Source organism: Schistocerca piceifrons, chromosome 1, assembly GCF_021461385.2.
Source record: "Schistocerca piceifrons isolate TAMUIC-IGC-003096 chromosome 1, iqSchPice1.1, whole genome shotgun sequence".
In the NCBI taxonomy this organism is placed as follows: Eukaryota; Metazoa; Arthropoda; class Insecta; order Orthoptera; family Acrididae; genus Schistocerca; species Schistocerca piceifrons.
The window spans coordinates 965,467,221-965,483,606 of record NC_060138.1 but is presented as its reverse complement, the minus strand read 5'-3'; the positions used below and the strand labels follow the sequence as shown (position 1 = coordinate 965,483,606).

The 16,386-nt window shown below is 36.6% G+C and overlaps 1 protein-coding gene across 5 annotated transcripts in view; it reads left to right on the top strand.

Annotated features, from left to right (window-relative positions):
• Positions 1-9,632, top strand: part of LOC124751704 (protein FRA10AC1 homolog) — a 58,816-nt gene extending 49,184 nt beyond the window's left edge. For all 5 annotated transcript variants that reach the window (XM_047248994.1, XM_047249051.1, XM_047249044.1 and 2 more), the window contains exons 4-5: positions 2,458-2,617; positions 9,249-9,632. In XM_047248994.1, the coding sequence (XP_047104950.1) occupies positions 2,458-2,617; positions 9,249-9,523 (435 nt within the window). In that variant the 3' untranslated portion in view covers positions 9,524-9,632. The remainder of the gene's footprint in view (positions 1-2,457; positions 2,618-9,248) is intronic.
• Positions 9,633-16,386: the final 6,754 nt, after the last annotated feature.

The window sequence follows — 16,386 nt, the reverse complement described above, 5'->3', positions numbered from 1 at the left end:
GTGTATGGCAGTGTAAAGATGGCCTCACTGGTACTGTGGCTAAACTTAATTGAGAATGTATACCATATTTACTCGAATCTAAGCCGTACTTTTTTTCCGGTTTTTCTGATCCAAAAAACCGCCTGCGGCTTAGAATCGAGAGCAAAGTAAGCGGAAGTTCTGAAAAATGTTGGTAGGTGCCGCCACAACTAACTTCTGCTGTCGAATATATGTAGCGCTACACAGGCATGCTTTACAGGCACAAAGATAAATACTGGTGCCAAAACCTCTGCCTCAGTAAATAAATTTTAAAAAATGTTGGCAGGCGAGCTTTTTTTCTCCGCCCCGAGTTTCGACCACTGCATTTTCATACATTATCCAACGAAGTAAATACAAATTCCGCATTGTTCATCTTCGAATGTAGCAGCATTTCAATGTACTACGAAAATCCGACTGGCAAGACTGTTTGGGATGTTTGTCAATATGGCCAACTCTACGTTCTGAATGCTTTCCTACCTGTGAGAAGAGATGGTTGCTGATAGGAACGTTTATGAATTGTGAACCACATGCAGTATTCTCTTCACCATAAGAATAACATGAATATAAACATTTTGCCATGTATTCTTTCATGTTTGCTGCTATCTCATTTAAATCCTGTCTGCCTAATAAACTACGAAACTAGAGTGAGACAACAGTAAACGCGCAAGAATATACATATCATGTCATGTTTGTATTCATATTATTCTTATGCCTAATAGTGATACAGTCAGAAATGAAGCACGGCAATTGACTAGATTTTTAAATCTAAGAGGACTCTAATTTCTGTGCAGAATGTAATGTACTAAAGAGGCGTCTGCAAAGATTTTCAAACGGAGAAAAATTTTCGCTAAACTCTCGTTCAGAACATCTTCTATCATACGCAGTCTATTATTTGGTTCTTGTTGATCATTATCAAAGAAAGCAGCGGTGTAAGTAATAACAAATAGCAGTCTCTTGCCATTGTTTCACTAATGAGATGATTCCTCTCTCTCTCTTTTTAAAAAGCGGCGGTAGCGTGCACAAAAGCAAGCCAAGCTGCGAGCGGCGACAGGCCGTAAACACTCATTATCAGAATGCTACAAACAATGCATGACATAGTACAGTATTGCATTTTCAGCTTAGAGTGACGTAAACACCTATAACAAAGAGAACGGCACTTATCAGATCAAAGAAAAATAAGCAATCGATTCAAACCAGACGAAGCACGTGAAAAAGGAAGGGTACCCATGTTAAATACGGACGGAGTGCCTGACGCAAAGCAATGGCTACCTGGTAAAGCTTAACTGCTAAGCTTACAATTCAAACCAAACTACTGTAGCTGTATCGTCATTCGTTCGACCTAATTGTGTCTCATATTACAATGGACCAACTTTGTTTTAATTTGGAGGTGCGCACTAAAACTTTTCTCTCCCCTTGAATTTCGAGTCTCAAATTTCTGGTGTGGCTTAGATTCTGGAATTCCCCCCCCCCCTTGATTTCGAGTCTCATTTTTCAGGTGCGGCTTAGATTCGAGTGCAGCTAAAATTCGAGTAAATATGGTACTTAACCCAGTATAAGGCGGAGGGTGTTCCATTTGTGCACCATTCTGTCACAGAGCATCTTGTTGTGCCTTAGAAGGAGAAAGCAGAAAGCATCAATATCGTGGAGACTCCTCTTCTCTCCCCCCCCCCTCCCAATTCCACCCACCCTCCCCTCTCCAATGAAAAAGTTCAAAACTATGTACTGCTGGTTGATTTGCTCACATGTGAAGAGACCATGTTTGGTGCCAGTTATAGTGCCACACTGGAACGGTTGCAGAAAATGATTCATTGGAAAGGATTAGGATCATTTTCAAAACTGTTTGTGTTGTTGCCTGACCACAGATGGCCATAGTTCTGTGCAATTTGGTCCAATGTTTTCAGTGTATTGTATTGCACCAGCCCCCATACCACCCACGTCTTGCACCAAATGGTTTTCGTGTATTCAGACCATTAAAGAAACACTTGACCAGTTGCCATTTCTTACCTCAAAGTTTAAGTGGTGAAGTAATGGACACACACATAGAAAATGTTATATTAAGATCTCTGCTTTGGTGTAAATATTCTTTTCATTTCCAGATATGTTAAACAGCCATTAGTAAACACCACACACACACACACACACACACACACACACACACACACACACAATTTGAAGTGATTTATTAACAAATCTTAAAATGAAAGTGTAATCAGCAGTAAGATATCACAGCATCATGTGTGTAGCTGATTGTCATTCATCACTTCAGTTTCAAAGTAAATGGAAATTTATTTCGTAGAATTCTTTTTCTGTCTTTCTTTTTAGATATACTATGTAACACAAATTTTCAGCTTATGTATGGTTATATACATGCCAGTTATTTTTTCCCAGCACTCAACTGGATTTTTCACCTGTTTGAACTGACTGTAAATTTGATTGAAGGTGGCTATGCGATGGCGTACAGAACAAGAAGTTGTTGTAGGGAAAGGCCAGTTTAGCTGTGGAGAAAAACACTGCTCATCTAAGGAGGACTTACATACATGGGAGGTGAACTTTGGTTACGTTGAAAATGGTGAAAAGAAGAATGCACTAGTTAAAGCAAGTAAGTACTTGGTCCCATCCATTATATATATTGCTGTGGCTGTGTCTAAAGCATTGTGGTTTCAAGTGGTTGATACTGATACTACAAAATTCATCCTCTAGTATAGTGCCTTACCATCTTATATAGCATTTCTTACCCTGGCCAGACCACACTTCCACCTTTTACCTTCTTGTAAGATCCACATACCCAATGGAGCTAGCTGTCTCATAGTTGTTAGCTTTGAAGTGCTCACTGAAGTTACCTCTGCCTTGATGATCAACACATGCAACCTGTTGTACAAAGACTCCCCTCCAGACATCAACCATTTCCTTGACCATTTGAAATCTGTGCCAGTCCAACTCCCACCACACACTTTTCTTGTCACCATTGACACCACCTTCCTGTATACCAACATTCCTCATGTCCATGGTCTATCTGCTACTGAACATTACTTCATCCAGCACCCACCTGATACCAAAACCTGCTCTCAAACAGATCAGGGGTACAGCTATGGGAACCAAGGTAGCTCTTTCCTGTGCTGGCCTTTCGTGGGTCACTTAGAGGGGCCTTTCCTGGGATCTGTTAATCTTCAGACCCTGGTTTGGTATAGATACATTGATGACATCTTTGCATATTGTGAATTGTGATTTATTTGTCTCATAACGTACATAATCTAAATAATTTTATTCAGGTTCAGGAGACACATCAAATTGTGGTAAAATTTCACCATAAACAAAGAACATCTGATGTTAACAAACAGTGTCATAATAATAACACAATTTTGTTATATATACATAAAATGAAATATAACACTTACTTAGCCCTTGCTCGAATTATCATTTCATCCTACATGAATTCCTCTATTGAACAGTAGTATTTCTCCCACAGAATCTGCTGTAGCCTCACTTTTAAAATTTGTGGCTTCATATTAAATATGTTTTTGCCCATTAACTTTTTATAAATTACCATCCCCATATATTGGAGTCCATGCATATAATTTCAACTGGTGTGTAGGCAGCATAAAATTATTTATATTTTTTGTGTTATATGTATGGTTAAAACGATTATCCTCAAATAATTTTTGTCTGCTGTGTAAGAAGATAATAATTTCATAAATGTATATGGAGGGAACAGTTAGGATTTGTAGTTTCCGAAATAATGGGTGACAAGACTCTGCTGTGCAGTACTCGTGTATTGGACAATTTTCTTTTGCGGTTTCAGTATTCAAGATACACTACTTGAACTTCCCCAGAAAATTATCCCATATCAAATGATGAATTTAAAATAACTATGATAAGCAATTCTTGGCCATGCTGACCTATTGAACTTTTAGGAATCTCTAAATACATTCTCCATTTAAATTTAACGTGGTCGCATTCCATATCTCTTGCCACTTTCCTTGGTGTTGATCTCATCTTCACTGAGGACCAACTACACACCTCTGTTCTTTCTAAATCTGCAGACAAAGAACAATATTTACATTTTGACATTTACCATTCTTTTCATGTCTCTGTGAAATGACACATTGTGCACTGGCTTTATCTAAATATTGTCCGGCCTTCGACACAGGCATGATTATCACAAATTACCAATTAAGATGAGTGGTTCTTGCCACCCAGCTGGCCAAAATTTATGTTAATTTCTGTGGTCTTAGCATTTATTTTCAGTAATTATTCTTTTAGTTCACGCCCTTTTATTTTTCTGTATCTTTTATTTTCTGACCTGACAAGTTTTTCCCTGCCCCCTTACTTGTCTACCATGCATAATGCACTGTTTCCACTTTTTCACTGTGTTTTACGTTCCATCTGAAGTTCTCCGTTGTTCAAATCTCATTTAGTGCAGGCTCCAACAACCAGTCTTCCCTTCTCATCCTAGCCAGCAATTTTCCTCTGGGTGACTTTCCTGTAACTCATTCCATTTTCAAACCCTCAGCAGCTGTTTTCCTTCCTCACTCTTCCTTTCCCTGCAACCCTTTTACCAGAAGAAGGTGCTACTGGCCCCAAAAGCTCGTGCTTTCCCACATCTTTCAAGTGTTTTGTCCTGCTGCTGCTGGGTGAATAGATGTTTTATCTATCCATATTATGTTTTCAGACACTGATTATTTTGGCTTATAAATTAAAAAAAAAAGTCTTTGGCCTAGTTCATATCAATTCAGGCAGGTTAGGAAAAAATCTTACTGTCATAGTCTCAGATGTTATTGAATTTAGCATACGTTGAAATGAAGGACTAAGTAAGGAACACTTTTTTTTTTTCTCCAAAAAAGGTTCTGCTCTGAGATACAGCCCTCCAAAGATGACACTGGCATACCATTTTGAAGATGCGAATTTTGGAAAAAATTTTAAAATGCTGTATCTCTGGAACAGTTGTATATATTTTGTTGGTTTTTTTATTTGAAAGGTAATTGTGTTATGATTACAAAGAAATCCTCCATTTGGAATGCCAATCCACAAAATTTTGATTTTTTTTTTTTTTTTCTGTTGATTAGTACCATATAGTTCTATATTCCCTGAAGAGGAGAGCTTCTACTTTTAGGTTGAACAGGTTTTCTAAACAATGGAAATTTTTGCCATACATAAAACCTTTTATTACCACATTATCACATACAAAGCTCATAAAAATCAAAACCTAGTCTTATTTAACGTAATTTTAGTTCTGAAAAATGAGTAAGAGACTCATTTTTCAAGCATTTTAAATGGCTCCAAAATGTATGTGAAAGGTCCAAAGACTTAAAAGGTTTCAATTTATACAACTTCTGTGCACTCTGTTTTGTACTGAAATTAGCCAGTCAATGAACTAAAAGTTTGTGACTATAATCTCTGCAATCCACCAGCCACAGTCATACACACACGCCACAAACATCCCCTTTCTCAGGTTGTGAATCTGAATATTATCCTGCTGTTTCTGAGGTGTTGGCTGGAGAACGAAATTTCTTCTTTCTTGCTCTTTAAAGTGTATGCAATATGAGTTCACCCATCACTTTGAGTCCAAAAATAAGCCTTCTAAATTCCTTTCACAGGAGTAGTTTGTTTGCACCGTTCTTTTTTCTGCTCACAGAATTCTTCGATTTCCTATTTGGATAAAGGAATGAGGGCTGTGGATGTGTAAGATTTCACAACTCTCGTAAAATCCTCGGCATTCTGAATTGCAGCTGTATTTGGTCTGGAAAGATATTTTGTAGCTTGGTGCTTCAGCAGGCCCCCTACACTATCACAAGGCCCCTTCCTGTGACCAGTAGCACTGTATACCCAGTCAGTTGGCACAAGCGACTTGCTCAATTCAAACAGCTGGTAACAATTTTTAAAATGACTAGGAGCACCATCAGAAATAATGATGATCTTCTTTGCCCGTGTTTGCAGTTGAAGAATTTTTGTGCATTGCTAGCAAAGCATGTGCTGAGTTATGTCGTGTGTCATCACTTATAACTGCAACACTTGTGGTCTTGTTTTGAAAATATGTCACTCCTGTAAAAATTGAAACCTGTCACTACTCCAATGATACCCTTGTACTTCTTGTGGGAGGTTTACAGACCAAGTCTCAGCAAAATCACAATGATGCGCTAAACATAATTCTTCGGCCTGTACACACTCTTTCCCTTCTGCAATGTGTTGTTTCAGTTTCTTCAGATGCTTGTGTGTTACTGCTTTCACTGACCATTTACCAAGTTCATCAATGAAACTGTCAAAGGCAACAGTTTTCTTAATTAGTTTATTTTCCTCCCATGTCGCATATGTAATTTCTGCAGCGTTATCTACTACGCCTTCTAGGCCAAGTGTTTGCAAAGACATTCCTCCCTTTCCAGGGCAGTCACCACATTCTTGAAACAAACAAGTCTCTCACTTTACATCACAGACTACTTATGACTTCACATGCCCAACCAAGGTGTCATATGTCAAGTGCTCCAGTAAATTCTTCAAAGTTACCTCACGAAGTTCAAAATTCTCGCAGTACACACATAAGCAGACATCTCTAGATGGGTGTGGAACTACCCTCTTAGGTCACAGTGCATAAAATTTTGATCTTCCAATATGTGAAGTTGTATAGTTGCTCTTATAAATTGCAAAAGTTTCTTTAATACTGCGAGTCATGTACCTCTTCACTTTCACAACTTTTTGATCTCCAACTGTTACAGTTATAGTGTCTTTTTTGTTGGCACTCTGGCGAGAACAGTCCCATTTATCTTCCACATAAAATGACTGCACTATTTGAACTTGAGTTGTTACTACAGGATGACCTTAACAGGGATTTGTTCTTCCAAAGACTCCTTTTACAGACATTACATTTCTTGACTTGTCTCCATGTACTTTGATACTGAAGGAACGTGATTCAAAATTATTTTCTTTGAAAATGTCTGGTGTATAAAACTTGCATCTTTTTGCTGTAGGATGCACCATATTCAACAGTTGAATTGATATTTGTGAAAAATTCCTGGCAAGAGGTGCAAGAGTGCTTTGGTTCATTTTCTTCTGAAGATGGAATTTCTACTTCGAAGAGTGAGTCAGTTTTGTTGTAGTGTATTCATCATAGCTTTAGTAATTTCTCTGTGCTTTCTTGACGCATAGAGCTTATGACTCGACTTCACTGACCACAGTTTCTTAACAGGTCTAACACCCACTTCTGTAGTTGACTGATTCAGGGTATTTAATTTTTCCTCTGTTGATGCAAAATTTGCATCATCTGCACCAAGGGAAGCTTCACCTTGTTCAGATACTATCATTGTTTTAATTCTGTCAAAGCATTTAGAACACAAAAAGTCGTCACTGGAAATGTCTTCACTTTGATACGGCCTTCAAATGAGGACACTTATTCCGAACCCGAACAGTCTGTTTCTTTTTTTGTCTTATATATCACTCTTTTATGGATATGCAAATAGTCAGCACACTTCACTCTCCTGTGGCCCCAGTCAGAAGACATTTCAAACAGTCCTTCCTACAACTGTGTCAAATGGCAAATTCCTGATGAAGACACGGAACTCACTGGATGGTCTCAGATTCCTTAGAAGCGTGTTCGGTAAACAAATTAGCACTGAGCAACTACAGTACAGAAAACTGCAATGAACAACCATGACAAAGAAACTGACAAGAAACTACAATAAAGTGTAAGAAATATTTGCAACAATGAAAGTGAAAAGAAATAACTGCAACAAAGAAAGTGATAAGAAATAACTCCAACAAAAACATTAGAAATAAATATTGTAACAAAGAAACTAGTAAGAAACAACTTCAGTGAAGACAGACATTACCCTTGAAAGTTAAAAAAAAAGAAAAAAACGATTTTTTAAAAATAAAATCTATTTAACTTAAAAGTGGAAGCTCCCCTTTAAAGAGAATATAGTAGTACATGCTACTAATAAGCAGGAAAAAATCTAACTTTTCTGGATTGACATTTCTGAAAAAAAAAAAAAAAATATCTCTAAATTATAAAAAAGAATTCAAAAGGCGAGAGTAGAAGAACATTGACAGATATGACCAAACGGAGGATACTATTGTAATTAATCATAAAGAAATTACCTTTCAAAAAAATAAATAAATAAAAAATAAAAAAAACGCTTAACAAGATATCTAGAATCGTCACAGAGATACAGCATTTTAAAAGAATTTCCAAATTTGCATCTTCAAAATGGTGTTCGCAGTGTCATCTTTGGAGGTCTATATCTCGGGCAGGAATGTTTTTGGGGAAAACAAAAAAATACGTGTTTCTTAAGCCTGAATTTTAACATATTCTAAATTCAATAACATCCGAGATTATATGAAGGGAACCCCCCCTGCCTGAAGTGACACAGATTATGCCCATTATGAAATTGTGATTTGGCTTTCGGAGGGGTTCTTTACTTGCTAGAAAACTACTATGGACAGGCAACAGAAAGTAAAGGTTACAAAATTTTAATATTAATTTTTAAATCTTCCTTTTGATGATACAGATTGGGGAGGGAGGGAGAGGAAAATTGAAGGAAAGTGGTGGGCAGGCAAAGATGTGGCCGGAAACTGTTGGAGTGTCAGAAGGATCTAACTGTATGAAAGATAGTGGGCAGCCACAGGAAACAAGACTCATGTTGCAGCTGGTTACTAGATTTTTGGATAGCTTCTTGAGGTGATCGTTGTGCAGTAGTTGCTAGTGTTTGAGGGATGTGGTAGATGACGTGCCTTGTAGTTGACAGTGAACTGGAATTTATAGAAATCAGCCAAAGATACAATATTAGTGCCTGCAAAATATTCAATAAAATTATTTGTTACTAACTCTGGAAAGTAGAGGTTAAAAACTATTCAGTTTAAGTGTAGTGTAAGGAATCAAAAGTGGAGGCATAACTTGAAACTATTAATGAATGTGTGAATATAGATTGGGAGTCCAAAAGCATATTTGTTGAAGGAATTAAGTTGTCTGTTGTAGGATCCTTATTATAAAGGGTATACTCTGGAGAGAGGTCTTAATGGCAGGTGAACAAGAGATAGAAACAGTCTTTAAGACTCATAAGGAAATTCATTACAATTACAACAGTATAAAAATGGAAAAACAGGTGAAAAAACACAGTTAATAATAATGATCTAGTTTATGCTGAGAAAAATAATTTCCAAAAAAGAACAGTCCACGTGAGTCATATGTTAGCCATTTAAATATTTTAAGTTTTATTGTAATGTATCAACATTTTCTGTTGCAGGACTTTGTACCAAGTGTTCAGAAAAATTGAATTACAAACATAAAAGGCGTGAAATTACACGTAAGAAAAAAAGAAGACTTAAATGTCTTCCTGAAATCGAACCTCATAAAAAATTGCGAAAGGATGAGGATGATGATACGGACTTGAACCAGGAATTAAATCCAGAAATAAAAGAAGAGGATGAAAGTGCATTGTGGAGAGAGGCTCATCAGGGAACAGAAGAGAAAACTAGAGATCAAGAGTTTGAAGAATATTTAGAGGATTTATTCATGTAATATAAGCATGTGAGTGGCACAGCCCTCACAGTGTTTTGTATGTGATATATCATGTATGAATGTTGCAATGTTTTCTTGTTATGTGAATAAAATATGCTAAATATGTCAATTCACTGACTTCTGTGCTTTCAAAGCTGATCCCTTTTCCTGTCCCCCTCCCCCTCCTCTTTGAATAATAACCAAACCAAGCATGTTGAAGCAATATTCCATGAAAATTTGACTTTCCATGCAGTATAATGTGGTACCGTCAAATCTATGCACATATGCCACTTTGGTTTACTCTTTTTTAGCAGTGTAGCTAAAAGAGAGCATCATAAGCAACTTCATAATTATCACACAGTGTTAGTTTTGTAATAAATATTTAAAAAGCCATGAGTATATAAAAATAAGTGTCTGTAGCTGTACTTTTATGTAACTCTTACTATTGTGCTAGAAAGAGAGAGGGAAGAAGAAAGATCACTTTCTGCCTGAGATTTAAAGAGGTGCTACATCTCACTTTCCCACAATGAAAGCAAAATTTTACTTTTTGCATCTGATTTTGGAAAATGCATAATCATTTCTCAGTCCTTAACCGGGACAAAATGGCACCATGTTAATGAACTGTTTTAAACAGAATACAGTTTCCTGCAACTAAATGAAAAATGTGAGCATCAGGTCCAGCTTAAGAATGATGTGCACTATGTTAGTTTTTATCAATAAAGTGGACAAAAGGAATGGTGATATTCCAACAGCTCATGACTTCTTACTAATATCACCTTCCTTACTACATCTTATAAAACGTTGGCAAATGCCATGATTGACAACAAAGCAGATCTGCTGCGGCTTCCAGAAAAGCAGCATTCTTACAGTGCTGTGCAGTATAAATCTTATCTTCTGGGAGTGTGACAATAGTTATGAGTTTATCATTAAGCAAACCGATCCTTGCAGAAGAAACAGTATAATAAAAAAAATGTCCTATATGAACTTCTGTGTGAACTGTACCATGTTGAGGCAGAGATCATGAAACCACACCTTCGAATTTCACCACCTTTTTCACCTCTACATCACGCATATGTACTAAGGTAATAAATGTGCATCTTATTTGTATAGGAGTATTCTGCAAAATGTGACTGTATTCACTTAGGGGCTTTGTAGCCAAAGACCAGAATGTCACCAATATATGATGAATTGTTATATTACCAGCTACATTAACTGTCAGTTCAAGGCAATAATTAGTGGCATCCTTTCAGGGTTTTCTTCAGGATACCCCAGTTGTGTTGGAGTCTGTAACTTTTACGTCTACTTCACTTGGTGATTGGTGCACTATATTTGTTTGTCTTTTCTTATGATTCCTTTAACTCTTCCATTCATCACTTTGGGTTTCCATGAATGTAGATGGACTGTTGGTTGGCCAGGGTGTTCCACCAGCTACTGATAATGGTTTGGTTTTCGCCTGCACTGAAAGCCAAGCATCACTACAGGGCCCACAAGGTTATGCTGTCAATTGCAACTTGGAGGTGTTGACTAAAGTGCCAGGTGTTCATGCTCCGTTTGAAGACTGCTGTGTTGGCTGTTTAAAGTGTGAGCTGGATGCAGTCTGCCAGTTTCCACATGTCTTGGGAAGCGACCTCCAACTTCTCCTTTGCTGCCATGAGGTGATATGCAAATGAACCATTTACTGAACTTGGAATTCTATTATAAATTCCCCCAATGCAATCCTTGTGCACTTAATGACATCTGACTATGTAATCCAGGTCCCTATTGAAGAATCAGTTTGGGTGAGGTCATAGAAAGTGGTTATGCATGTAAATTATTAACGTCAAGTTAATGCCACCAAAGGAATTTACATATACTCATTAAGGAGGTGATGTCTTTTGTGTGTGGCTAGATTAATAACTTAATAGAAAGATTCTACAATTATAAAACCAAGCAATGCGGATTTGCACTTCCCCTTAACTGAATGAGCACAAGATTCTATACCACGTTCTTTCCATTCGTATCTAATCACAGAAACAATGCGAGAGAGTGCTGTGATGATCAATGGCTCAGTGGCCACCCGTTTCACGTTTATAAACTGCAAGGCTGATAGTGCTGCGGCCAGAACTGCGTATATTACCTATTCTGCTCCACGACGAGGTCCACAGGTGACTGTTCGTCATGCTGTTTGACGATCAGGTATGATGTCGCTGCAACCACAGTGGAGTGTGTACATAACATAGTTCCACGAAATTATCTGGAGTTCCAGATAAGGTACACAACTACCACATATCACCCAGTACAGAGTACTGTGCCCTCATCGGATGGATGCTGAAATACAAGTGTCCCATTTCTACCAAAATCTAGTGCAGCCTGCCGCTCTGCTGCTGCGGCTGTCCAATTGCAACATCTTAACAAATTTTTAACCAATGAGTATCAGCGTCTAAATGGACACATTCTGCTCCTGTGTCCCAAGCTCAAAAAATATGGAGTGGGGGATTCGCAGAGGTACATGCCTTGCTGGCAATGCCACGCATGACCCTTTCGTGAGCCCAGGGTGGCATGGCTGAGGGAAAAACAGGGTCTCCCTGTGTTGTTCACTTTGGGGAGACATTCTGTATGCCTCACTGTGTTCTGTTGAAAATGCTGCCCGCCGATCAGGCCACATCGAAGTGCTGCTGCTACAGACCAGCCTGGTGAGGCGAGTACGTGATTTGCTGTTAATACTATTAATAGATATACCATTATCTTCGAGAAATAAAAGTTTAGTTAAATACTGTGTTAGTTTCTTGCACATCTTTTAAATGACATTTAAGGGAAATGTTTCCTAAAGATTTTGTGGATTTGGAATAACTGAAAGATTACAGAATATGTTTGGAATACACATGCCAGATGTCTGCCAATATTGTGTCCCAATGTAGTTGAAAGCAATACTTGTTTCCAATAAGTTTCTTGGTAACTTCACTATTATCTGTCCAAGACTAAGATCATGAAGGTATAAATACTTTAAAACAACAGATTCCTGTAAGAACTCTGTTCTAAATAGCACTTTTGAAAATCCATCTTCTATACACCTGAAGCCATACAAATGTAATTTTATCTTCAGGCCACATACATTTTTGAAGTCACTGAGAAGCTGAAAGAATACCATCCACCCTACAAAGCCACGTAATTTAAAACTCCACAAGTAAGGTTGCAGGCTTTGATCTTTTCCGTTGTGAATGACTGATACTCATCTGCATCCCAGCTAGACAAGGAAGATGTGACTACATATTGAATAGGTGCGATTATTGTGAAAGTACTGTGAGTGAGTGGTGCTGAGGAATCGACAATAAATCACATAGTAGAGAACTGCTCACTGCATGCATTTAAAGGCGAGGTGAAAAACTTGAATGAAGTGACAAGTGCTGTTTCTGGATGTCAAATTTAAATGGTAATATGTGAATTCATTATGTTCTGTAATTACATATGACAATAATAAAAATACCTCCATTCATGTGTAGACTTTGAAATGTGTATCTTGATTTCCACTGGAACAGCATCAGTTGGAAATCTCTCAGATATCCGAAATCTCGCTCAGCTTCTTCTTCATTCATTCCGCCACAAGATCACTACAAAACTTACGTTTGTAAGGGTAGTAATTGCACCCATTTTTGTCTTTGATACAGTCAACACTAAATTTTATTTCTACCGAGTGAGGTGGTGCAGTGGTTTACAGTCTGGACTCGCATTTAGGACGATGATGGTTCAAACCCACATTGGCTATCCTGATTTATGTTTTCCATGATTTTCCTAAATTGCTTCAGGTAAATGCCAGGATGGTTCCTTTGGAAGTGCACAGCCAACTTTCTTCCCCCAACCAAATTTTTATTTACTTCATTTGGCTATTTTAAACTGCCAGTACCCACAAAATGAAACAGAAACTACCTGACTGTCAATTACAAAATCCTTTTATAGTTGTTGAACTTTTGTATTACTTTGCTAACACTAGCTATTCATTTTATCAAACTTGTCCTGAACTTTATTGCTGTTCTACATCCTAAACCAACTCTTACTTTTCTTATTGCTTTTCTCATAACTTATGTGTAGTATTGTTCTGCTGACCCTAAAGCAAATAACATCCCTTTAACTTCAGAAGTCCATTGGACATTCGGCGTAATATTAGTGACTTTCTGAAATGTTACGCCAGAGTCCAATCTTACAAGTATATGTCATCAGGGGTGTGACTTGACTTTTTGGAACTACCTATATGGTATTGAAGGGTTAAGTACCAGGTATCACACCTTGCAGTCATTGACCACAAAGGTCCCTTGATTGCAACTAATGGATGAAAAAAAAAATTAAAAATTATGTGTGATGCACTGCAGCTGTAAATAAAGTAGTGATATACAGATCAGTTTTGTAAGCATAATGCTTATAGTACAGGCCTCACATGCAGGATGTTATGGGTTCGAATCTCACAAGATGCCTCTTTATTTTTAAATCTGTATCAAAATTATTTTGATAATTATTTTTATTCAATTAACTGGCTTAAATGTAATTTTTTACACCTATTTCTTCGTCCCACAATTTTAATTGCTATATTAACTTCTTCAATTGCTCTCATTTTTCTTCCAGCAATTCTTTTTCCAGCTGGAATCTTTGGTATGTGAATTTAATTATTTTTATCTATCTGTCATTATATTGAAATATTGCAAAATGCTGATCTATCGGTTAAAAGACAAAATAAACTATTTATACTGACTCGGCGATGGTGTCAAACATGTAAATTTTCTTGAATGTTAATATTGTTCTATAGACAAAATAATGCAAATGAAAGCTTAAACCATAAAAAGGATTATAACAGAAAACAAATTTCAAGCAAAATGAGGAATAGAAATAATGAATGAGTGCAATAACATGGACAAAATATAGGATGATAAAATGGACGAAATTAGAACTGATATTACTACATATAAATAATTTTATTCACATGAACAAAGACTTCAAGTGGAAAAATAATTATAAAAAGAGAGCAATTGAAAAAGTGATTAAAATGATATGACAAAGGAATAGAAACAAAAAATTACATTTATAAAAAGAGAGCAATTGAAAAAGTGATTAAAATGATATGACAAAGGAATAGAAACAAAAAATTACATTAAGTCAAATTTATTAAAAATAATGGTCAGTCATTCCAATAAAGATTTAAAAATAAAAGAACTTCAATTAATCTAATCAGATTAGAACACACAACCCTTTGCATTTGATGTCTGTACAATAACAGCTATACTACACCAGCTACCTGTATTACATTATTTTTTAAAAACTGTAGAATATCACATGAAACTCTGTATTTTTTTTTCTTTCTTTTTTCGATTTCTCACAAATAAGGGACCACCAGGGTAAATGGTCGCAAGCTGTGATACCTGGGACTTTAACCAGCATTACTATAAATGGTTTCAAAAAGGCATTTCCACCACAAGGGAACTCTCCTTGTTAGTCAGTAGTGATACCAACTGAAACATCTGAGGGTACTACACACAATGAGACAAAATTTCAGCCTGACATCACATCTCCGTTTCTCATCTAGTTTTCAGTACTGATCTCTTCCCAAGATAGGCAGTTATGATACACACACTGTGTAAGAGAACAGTTTTCTAGGTTGAGATGATTCTCCGAGGTGTCGAAAAAGCAGAACGTAGGGTTCAGTCTGAACTATATTTTTTGAATATTTGTGCAGTGCGTTAAAGTGGAATTTTTCAGTAAGTCCACCAGGTAAACTGCAAGAAAAAGACATTAATCTGTTCAACTCAAAATCCCTCCAGAATCCTGATTATCAGGGATACATTCACATTTTTTGTGAAAATGGAATTAATATACTATGAATTATTGAGTGTGGAAGTAAGGCCATATGCAAAAAGAGTTAAACGAGCAATATTGAAATTATAAAGGTTTTTTGTGTCACGAAAACAGTTGATTTCATGTTTGCAATGGAATTACATCACTAGGAAAGTGTTTGTGTGTGTACATGCAAGTCTGGTATGTAAAATATTAGGCACAGTCGATAATAAACAATACCGAACAATAAATCTAATTATAAAGAAGACAAGGCTTGTAAATGATTTACTATTCACAGCATTTTATCTGTGGTAGATAGCCCTGGAGAAATAGAAGAAAATTCTTTGTGAATGGTGGAAAGGAAGAGATTAATGGCACCAATGGTGTAATTCAGGTTTTGATGAAAATGAGTTTCGTTCTATGAGATGTGATGGAAACTGCACTCTGTTGCATGGCATAGTGTTGTATGTCTTCGTATGCACAATATGTTCAAAGATGGCACCACAAGTTCTACTGTGAAATCGTTTATATGTTATGGCATAGTAAAGTAAGTCTGACTTGTACTACAGTGACATGAAACAAAATTAGATTTTCTGTCCCACCATCTGGAAGTTTCTTTCAATTATTATTATTGTCTTTATTTTGCAGAAAAGTTCTCAAAACTGTTTTCAGATAAGTTTTGTATTACAGCATTGTCTAAACTGTTTCGAGGTAAGCTTTGTAATCATTGTCTAAACTGTTTTCAGATATGTTTCGTGTGATAACATTATCTGAGTTTTATATTATTATATTGTTCTCTAAACTGTTACTTGACTATTTGATAGGTGTTACTGAGGTTTGTGTGGACTTATGTTTATGGTAAAATAAATAATTCAGAAAGGTTTAGAGAAATAACAGATGAAGAGCATTGTACTTCAGAATATCGTCTATCCAAAAGTGAGTCTAATGAAGATAATGAGCAACAGAATTCATGTAAAAGAAAATGACAGAGACAATATAGAAGACAGAAGACTAAACTGAAAAGGAATCATGAAGAAGCATACAGTGCCATGCCAGAAAGGCAAAATAGTTCCTACAAAATATTTTGT